This window comes from Humulus lupulus, chromosome 5 (assembly GCF_963169125.1).
Source record: "Humulus lupulus chromosome 5, drHumLupu1.1, whole genome shotgun sequence".
Classification (NCBI taxonomy): domain Eukaryota; kingdom Viridiplantae; phylum Streptophyta; class Magnoliopsida; order Rosales; family Cannabaceae; genus Humulus; species Humulus lupulus.
The window spans coordinates 241,603,300-241,613,196 of record NC_084797.1 but is presented as its reverse complement, the minus strand read 5'-3'; the positions used below and the strand labels follow the sequence as shown (position 1 = coordinate 241,613,196).

General features: G+C 29.8%; 1 protein-coding gene across 1 annotated transcript; it reads right to left on the bottom strand.

Moving 5' to 3' along the window:
- Positions 1-6,146: 6,146 nt before the first annotated feature.
- On the bottom strand, positions 6,147-9,234 carry LOC133778589 (uncharacterized). The gene is made up of 5 exons (XM_062218568.1): positions 8,935-9,234; positions 8,661-8,783; positions 7,853-8,570; positions 7,437-7,564; positions 6,147-6,944 (listed from the first exon to the last, which is right to left on the bottom strand). The coding sequence occupies exons 2-5, from the start codon at positions 8,736-8,738 to the stop codon at positions 6,495-6,497; spliced, it is 1,374 nt and encodes a 457-aa protein (XP_062074552.1). The 5' UTR covers positions 8,739-8,783; positions 8,935-9,234; the 3' UTR covers positions 6,147-6,494.
- Between the last annotated feature and the right edge of the window lie 663 nt (positions 9,235-9,897).

Genomic DNA, 9,897 nt, shown 5'->3' with positions numbered 1-9,897 from the left:
AAAAAGGTTTTTTCCCAGTTCCTTTACATAGATTCCCTTACCTGGCTTCCACAGAAAAGCCATCATATGTTGCATTTCTTGAACGTCGATGATCCCTGTATTAAGAAAGCGACCGACGAGACACCATCGCACATCAAACCCATCGTCTTCCTCCTCTGCCGCCAGTGACAACCCTCCCACCTCCTCATCCTCCAAGACAATACCCGCAAACTCATCCTCCAAGGCTTTACTAGTGCTTGACGAACCCATAATGACAAACGGACAAAACTAAACTTTTCTTACAGAGAGACCAAAGTTAACTATGTCAAAAAGACAAGACACAATGCTATAACATTTACTCTATTGATTTCACTTTATTTATTAAATGTTTATATCAATTTCTACCTTTAAATTTTTGTTAAATATCATATATGACCTTATATTTTTCAAAATTTCACTATAGATCTGTTATTATTAAAATGTACCAGAAATAACACTTAACATAAATATAAAAAAAAATCAAGAATAAATTAAAAAATTTAAATGTAAAGGCATAATATCATTTAGTTTTAATTCGATTAAAGGGTATTTCATAATTGCAAATAAAAAAAATCTTATAAAAAAGTTTGTCTAGATCTGGGTCCAACATTATCTCTGATTTGTTTTGACAATCTCACAAGTTTTTTGTGGTATTTTTAAAAACTCAAAGTTACATTTGGTATTCAGCTAAAACTTAAGAGTATTAAATGATATAAACCCTTTATTAAGATCATTTGCTACGATGTGACAAAAAAAAAAGTGGAAATTAGACTCGGTACCCATTTTAAATTATCCATTTTAATTTTTACCCACTATTTTTAACTCTTATTTTAGTGCCCAAATTTTCAATTAATGTACTCATTATACCCCTTTAATTATATGTTTTTTTTTTCTCCTTAAACACGCTACAATTATAATGCATTTCTAATTTAACTATAATATAACACATACAATATACATTACAATAACACTTAGAACTATGTGTTCAAATAATGGTAATTTGGGAAGTCTCATGATAATAATGGGTAAAGTTCAACTAAATATATTTAGTATCTAATTTTAGTTAACTAATCCTAAAAGTGGGTAGTTCTCAATTTTTCCAAAAAAAAAAACTCAACTTTATTTAGAAAATAGGACCAACCAAACTTTTAATATTATTAATGTGATAACATGGCAAACTATATGGAGAATTGATGTGAAGGTTAATGAAAGAATGAAAGAGGAATGTGATTCTTTTGGATCGTTTGTTTGAAAGTATGAAAAGTAAAAAGATAAATTATTATAATATATTTATAAATTATTCTATTAACTTTCTATTTAATTTTTTTAATTATTTTATAAAAGAATATAATTATCATTTAGGGATAGCAATATAACGTATGATTACGAGTACCCATGATTATTCGATTCGAATAGGGCGGGGAAAAATCATTTAAGCGGGAAAAATGATTTGGGTGGGGAATAAACGCCCCATATATATATAGGTATAGTGCGGGTACGATATTAGCATAATCCGCCCTGATATATATAATAATTTATTTATTTATGTAATTTTATATTTTATAAATATATAATTTTATTGTACTTATATATTATTAAATTTATAATATACTTATAGAAATATTAATAAAAACTATTTTTTTTTAATATTTTTTAATATTTTACTTAAAAATTTGAATATATAATATTTTAAGATTATTAGATTTTAATTACTAAAATAAATGATTATTATATTTTTAAGTTTGATGCTATTTAGCATGTTATTTTATTTTCGAATCTAACTTATAAAAATATAAAATTAAATTGATGAAAATTTCATTTAATCAATAATTTTTTTTTTATTTTATTATTATCAATAGGTCAGGTAATCATGATTATTCATTATTATTTATTGATTAATACCCGCATCGTCTCCGATGGTTAATGGGGTGAGTATAATTCAGGGTCGGCCCTGAGTTAAGGCGGGCTAAACCCATGCCTAGGGCCCCCTTAGCCCAATGGCCCATTTTTTTAAAAATAAAATTTAGAATACTATAAATTTTTAGAAAACTTTACAAAAAGGACCCCTAGTCCCCAATTTTTCCTAGAGCCTAAAACTCTTCAGGGTTGACCCTGGTATAATCATATAATTAATCTACGGGGATGAGAATGGTAATTGTAAAACCGTCCCCAATTACACTATTGCCACATTCCTACATCATTACGCATGAAAGAAAGAAAAAAATGGTAGTGATAATTCACTTCCTTCCAATTATGGAATGATTGAAAATTTATGTGTAGAAGTGGATTTCTAATCTCCATTATTTTGTTAAGTAGACAAATTCAAGGCTTGCGTGTACTTATATATTCATGGACACAAATATGTAATTCTTTTCGTTTTTTAAAATACCTTGAAATCACACACCAACAACAACAATAATAATAATAATACATAGACATAAATAGAATTTAGGCATAGACGACTTGTTTATATTATATTACCATGCTATAAGAATGTGGTGAACCATTATCGGTCTATAAATCGAGCCATAACTCATAGTCTCATACTTAAATCATATTTTAGTGTGAGCTTAAAATATAAATATTTAATTGTACCTATACTATATTTCTTTTAGGTTAACCTGTCCAATTATTGAATTAGTAAAGGAAATTACAATATGCTAATACTTATAAAATGTTTTAGTGAACAAAACCTTGCTAAGAAAAATAGATTACAATCATAATATTTAATATCAAATTCTAAACAAAAATGTTAAATTTACAAATTAGAGTTTTTGCATATTACGTGTTGGTTTGTCTCTGATTATGTGTTGTGCTTTCGAGCTCACTGTGTCGTATTATATTTAAAATTTAGATCGTCATTGCTTGGCTTGAATCTATACCTTTTAGATTTTTTTTTGTGTCATATTGAAAAACGTAAAGGTACATTTACAACATCAAAAATCTATCTCATTGACATTCTTAATTAGGGATGTACGTTAGTTTAATTGGTTGAATTGTAGCGTATTTTAAGTAACTCAATGTAAATATTGGGTCGCAAATATCCAAATGTAACCTGCCCATATAATAATAATAAAAAAATTAACTCGCCCAATGATTTTGGCAGTTTGGTTTGGTTAACCCATTTAAACTAATCTTCAATGTTTTTTTTTTAGTTTTTCAAATAATCAATTTCAATTCAACCAAAAATATAGTTTTGTAAAAAAAAAAAGTAAAGGATAAATCTTTTAAGCTTAAAAATATTATATTATAAATTTATTATTAAAAATATAGAATTTTATTATCTTTATTTTTTTAAAAGATAAGTTATTTAATATTAGATAATATATAATTATATATATAAAAAAAAAAACTCTTATTTAGTTTATTTGGGATATGTGGGTGGGTTGAAATATTTTCCAACTCGGTCAATTATCAGATTGGGTGATTTAAATTTTTGTTGGATTATTTGAGTTGCATTTTTTATTGGTTTATTTTGTTTTGTTTAGGTAAATTATTCGGATTGGGTGATTTTCGATTTTTTTTAACAACCCTATTCTTAATAACATTATAACAAATCACCTCACATATTATAATTGTGTGTGTGTGTTTTTATAGGGAAAATGGTGTATTATCTTTGTACACCACATGGAAGAAAGAAGAAGAGGGAGTGGTATGTATTCGACCATGTTTGGCAAATATGATATGAGAGCCTTAGGAATGCCTAACAATTCCAAATAAACGGACCACTGTGGTCACCACAATCATTTCTGAGTTTTAATTGAAGCTTTTCTTCTTTCAGAATAAAAAATCAAAATCAAAATCAAAATAAACTGACCACATACAAGAGATTGCTAACCTAACCACCATATATAACATCGCACCGACATTTTATTTTAAGTAGAAATTATATAATTTATGGTAGTGTTTACAAAGTTATGGAAGTTTTAAAAAAAATCTTATTATACTGATGGGTGTTGTTTTTCCATATTTTTGTATTAATTTGTGTTTATACCATTTTTTTTTTATATAAATTTGTGGTAGAGCAAAATCCCATAAAAAATCAACTTTCAAATAAAAAAAGTTAAATACTCATATTTTTGTATAAGCCAATAAGGGCCTCTTGTGTAGCAGTGTTTCTGTCTCCTTATGGGTTTCATAAGACAGCCCAAAAAGCTTTAAAATCTTCTCTTTGGAGCTTTGGATGAAACAACACTATTAAGAGGTCACATATAGGAAAAGCATTAATGAAGAGTATGCAAAATACAAATAGTGTGAACAATATCATGAAAAGCCCAACACATCTTGGACTATAAGTTCCATAAGAGCACTCATATGAAATTGATCAACATAAAGAATTCTTAAAAGAAAATTTGAGAATTAGCCCAAAAAAAAAAAAAATGCTTCCATTAGCTGTTCTGTATATAATCTTTTATAGTATTTAGTATTGGTGCTTTACATTTATAATACACTATTCACTTCTCTAAACATTTTTTAATAAGTTTTCACTCTTTCTTTCCCTCTTTTTCATTTTCCACTTCACCTTTATATTTAAATGATATTTCTTTTAGATTAAAAAGGTAATATTTTAATAATGTAAAATATATATATATAGGGAACGACTATGCTGACGGTTTTTTGTCAACACCGGTGTTGACAAAAGTTAGTTTTGGAATGTAGATAGTAATAAATTCAATTTTTTATTATGACAGTGTATATTGTAGTCATTTAGAAAAACCCACAAAGTTTTAATAAATTTTGAATAATCTACAGTACTAAAAACAAGGTTAAAAAAACTTGTTGTACGCGTGCACTCAAAAACATGCATGCGTGGTTTGAATGCACACGTTGAAAATTCGGCTGTTTGAACTTTATTTTCGGCACAATTTGTGGCATGTTCTAAATGACTATAATATACTATGTGACAATAAGAAATTATAATTTATAACTATCCACATGTCGAAACTAACTTTTGTCACTACTAGTATTGACAAAAAACTGTCAACACTGTAGTCTTTCCATATATATATATATAAATAGATAATCTAATTTATGATGTAATGTAAAAGTTTGATATAAAATTAAAAAAATAAGATTTTGGTGATGTATTTTAAAGTTTAAAATAGAGAAGCTAGTGTGAGTGGGTGCTCTAAGCCATAAGCCTATAACTTAGTGTTACAAGTGACATTAACCTTTTTTTATTAGGATTTTCCAAAAACAAATATATATATAAATAAATAAAGCCAATATAGATACTAATCGAAACCGAAAATTAGCTCTTTATAATATTATTATTGAGGAACTATATTATACTATGAGGCCACATTTGAATAGTGAAAAATATAGATATTAAATGAGTGAAAGAAAATAGGTTAAATGAGTAGTAATTCTTTGTAAAAATATATGAAGAAGAAGATTGCATATGATAAAATTATTCAAATTTTTTGAGAGAAATAAGTTATCCCAAATTAGGGAATTATTTAAGTTGTTAAATTATCTTTTATATTCTCGGATTTTGATAACAAACTTACATTATAAAAATTCTCCAATTCTACCATCCAAATATGACCTAAGCCTATAAGCCTATAAGTAGTATGCAAAATAATAAATAATGGGTTTGGGATGCTTCAAAATCGGTTATGACAAAAATCACATCTAGAAGACTCTTCTTGTGTTTTATTTTTTATGAAAAAAAACAGGACTTCTTGTATTATTCAAAATTAGGATAGGAGTATTTGGTAAACTAAAGTTATGCATACACATTATGTTAAGTTTATCAAACATTCATATTCTAAATTGGAATACTGTTTTCCTTAAGTATATAATTATTTTTTAAAACCAAATTTGCATAAAATGGTTACACTTATTCTACCAAACATCTTTATTCTCTATTATGCACAATACCTCTCCCATGCAAATCCCAAACGGAGATTTGAGTTGTTGGGAGTAGAGTTAGAATATGTTTAGATTAATAGAATGTGAAACTCAAATATTTAAAAGATTTAAGATTACCAACAAATCAAACTAAAAAATAGGACTGATTTGGAAACACAAACTCCCAAGTTATTAAAAATAAATTTACCATACATGAATTATATTTGACATTCTCATTCACACCAAAACAAACCCCAATACCAAACGCCCCTAAATGACTAAACCAAAACATCAAAAACGGTTGTTATTGATTAATGAATATCTATCTTGTTACATGGAAAGGAGATTAAAAAAAACTAACTTCAATAAACTCGAATGGAAGGTCTTCCAACCAAAAGAGATCAAAATAAAAGGGTATCAAAAGTCAACCAAAAAGTCGTAGACTGTTCATATACAGTAGGTTCGGGCCAAATATCATAATGAAGCATGTGTTACAAAGTGAATAATTGTAAAGAAAAATAGAGTTCTTGTATAAAAACACCAAGAACTAAAAGAAAACTAAAGGTAAATGCATATATATTTGAGCTATCAAGGATTTTCTATATGAATGGCAAAGAGGCAAACTAGTCTTTCCAAGTTTCCTTACTCAACCTTCTAGAGGGAAGGCGTTTTGAAGAAGAGAGACTCGGAGAAGGCCTCGATGGCGTCCTCGGTGTCTCCTCATCATTCCAGTCATCACCCCAGCCCTCGTCCCATCCCTCATTGTCGGTCAACTTCTGCTTTCCACCAACAGAAACCGGTAGTCCAACATCTAACTTCTGATATGTGAAGCCACCAATTGAAAGCAGCTTCCTCCGCCGGAAGCTAACAAACAACCAAGCTGCAACCATTATTAGCAGAGCAGCAAAGGACATAAATGCAATGGTGGGTCTTTGTGTGGGAAGGCCTAGGTATGCGAATTTCGGAGAGGAATTCTGTGCGATCAGATCCTTGAAGTCAAGGTTGCAAATGCGATTGCCTGCTGTTAAGGTAATCAGGCTGTCAGTTCCTCCATTTCCAATAGAGACCTCAACCTGCAAAGAAAAGCATCAAGTCAGAACCTGCTTTGTGGCTGGGTGAATCAAACAGTTAATTCTTTGTTTTTCGATCTGGAATAGTTCATTTCATTCATTGCTGACAATATTTAATTGGGGTTATTTCTAATGCAGATAAGAAGGGATACTAGCCCATCAAGCTGGAAATGGTTTAGCAATCTAGAGAGAACAAATACAGTGTCAAGAATCTACAGATGCAAATAGAATAAGTAATGTGCCTTAGGCAGAAAATCTTTGCAGGCCAGCTATAGCGACTAAGTACTATGCTAGACTAAAAGTTATTTGGAGTTATATGCTAAACAAGCATGTGATTTCTTGCTATGCTGAACCATATAATTACCATGGGAAATTCCACAGAAGCATTAGTATGGCTTTTAGAGAGGGAAACTTCGATTAGATAATATTATGAATATTAAGCTAATATTAAGCTAGCTTTAGTGTCTCAAATCACTATTTGGTTGTCTCGAGTACCTTTTTGTTTTCCTTCTCTTTAAGTTGAACTTTTGTACTGTCTAGCTGAACAAAATCAGGAGCTGAAATGTCAACTGTAAGAGAGTTGTTGCCTTTGTTCTGGATTAGAAGTGAAAGATGGGGAGATTCTGAAAATAAAAAAAGAAACTGTTAAAACAATGAAATGTAATCAAGTTGAAAAGAAAATCCACTCATCAACATCCTGAACAGCTATGTTGTGTTCATGTAATCATCTGAAAACATAAAATGAATATAATGTTCTAAGCATTTTGACTAAAGCAGACTATCTTAAGTGCCAACAATAATTACTAATACAGTTCCCAGCATAAGAATCTGTCATTCAAGGATCAAACAATTTGTAAGGAAAGCAGAAACATTAAAGAGAAAATCAACTTTACAAAATGTAATAAACATACCATTTCCGGGAACTCTCAAACAGGCAATCAATTGGTTCTCCGCATCAGTGCACTTAATAGAAAAATAACATTCATCGCCACTATTTCCCGTAGTCTCCTCGGGCAATTTCAAATTTCCAACACCGACACCTTGCTTATCATGCTTCCCGCTACTTGATCCTCCTGTTCCCTCTTCCCTATCCAAATTGCTCTTCTTAATCCCATCATCTTTTACACCCCCATTTTCTTCCCTATTCTCAGGCATCTCTTTTGGTTTAACAATCTCATCATCCTTCTTGTTCCCTTCACCTGAATTCTCCTTTCCCTTTTCCACATTGTGAGGTTTTTTAGCCTCTTCTTCACCTGATTTTCTCCTATCTTTGTCCAATTTGACACCCGCCTTCAAATGTCCTTTATTTTCAGCATGCTGAGGCTCTTTCTTTGGTCCAACAACCGTGCCATCTACCTCCATACCATTCTCACCAGCTGATCCCTCATTACCCTTCTGCACAATTTCATCATTCCTCGAGTTCTTCGGTTTATTCGATTTGGCCTTACCTGAGCCATTCCTTCCACCCCCCTTTCCTCCACCTTCTTGCTCTTCTCCTATCTTTACTTTCTTCCTCTTAGTTTGATCCGAAATCGAACTCAAACCAACTCTTTCACCATTTGAATCTCCACTACTTTCTGAATCTAATGAGGTTGTCAATTCTCCATCTGTTGTTTTATTGGCTTTTACCTATATTGAAAATTAACACTTAATTAAGCACAAACCCAGATTAGATTTACAACTAAAACTAAAGTCAAACATCTTTCTCTATTGTTTTACCTGCAAATCAGCACCAAAGAACTGAGCCACATGTAATGTCAGTAAAACCCCAATCAAAATAGCTAATTTCTTCTCCATTTGTGAGATAAAAACTCGTTCTTCAATCAACACAACAAAAAGATCCTATTTTTCATGGAATTGATAACCAAAAATTCAAAAGAAACAAAACCAGGTATGCAATTTATCAGATTATTCCCTCAAATTATAAAAAAAAAAACTGTATACACAACTAACTAATGCATAAGAAAAACAAGGAGTGAGATTGGTTATTTACCTTGAAAAAGGAAGTGTTTTTCTTTGTTTGTCGAGCATGAGCTGAGTAGGTGTGGCTGCAAAACCAACGCTTCTCATCGTTCTAGAATGAATAAACTTGTATACGAGAATGGGAACATAGATTTAAAAACTACTGGGGTTTGACATTGAAACATGAACTTCAACGAAAACATCCATAAGAAGAAGACAGAGCTTGACTGACTAACCAAAGAAGCAGGAACATCGACGCTAGCTACCAAAGGTTCGATTCTAACCCAGGAAAAATGATATCAAATCAACCATTTTGATTGGGCCTTAGCCCAAAACCACCAATGATTATCCTTATATAAATATATATATAGATATATATTTGTTGTTGAATTTTATTATTATTTTAGCTAAATATTAAATTTAATTCACTATTTTGCTTTACAAATTTTGATGATAATTTTGTTGTTTTTACAAAACATATTAAAATTTGCATCACAGTCTTGATTTTAATTATTAATATCATTTTATCTTTATTTAGTATAATTAGTATTACATGTATATTTCAATTTGCTTAGAAAAGAAAAAGAAGTTAATTGAAAAATAAGCACAAAATAGGTGGAATAAAAGCATAATTATATTTTATTTTATTTTTGTAATATAAGCCTATGAACCTAGTGAAAGCATATATTATGTAAAGCAAAAGATTGATAAAGAATAAATAATCATTTATTTTAGGGTCTATGCATTTTTAGATCCCGTGTTTTGTCTTATTATCTATTTGGACCATGTGTTTTGATAAATTATTTTTTGGACCCTGTGTTTTATAAAATAGTTTAAATAGACCCCTAAACCCGATTTTGATAAAAGTTTTTTTGAACTAAAATCACAAATAATTTATCAAACTAACAATTTAAAACAAAAATACAGTCATTCTGCCTAAGTACTATATTGTTATATTCAATTTTTTGTTCATTAAAAGTAGATTTATGAGCAT

What these genes read in the sequence shown, in the direction of transcription:
- LOC133778589 (XM_062218568.1), bottom strand. Translation starts at nt 8,738, where the DNA reads ATGGAGAAGAAATTAGCTATTTTGATTGGGGTTTTACTGACATTACAT. An exon ending in TTTGAGAGTTCCCGGAAATG is followed by an intron (nt 7,565 to 7,852) that starts GTATGTTTATTA and finishes TTTTATTTTCAG; the next exon opens with AATCTCCCCATCTTTCACTT. An exon ending in AAGAGAAGGAAAACAAAAAG is followed by an intron (nt 6,945 to 7,436) that starts GTACTCGAGACA and finishes TTTTCTTTGCAG; the next exon opens with GTTGAGGTCTCTATTGGAAA.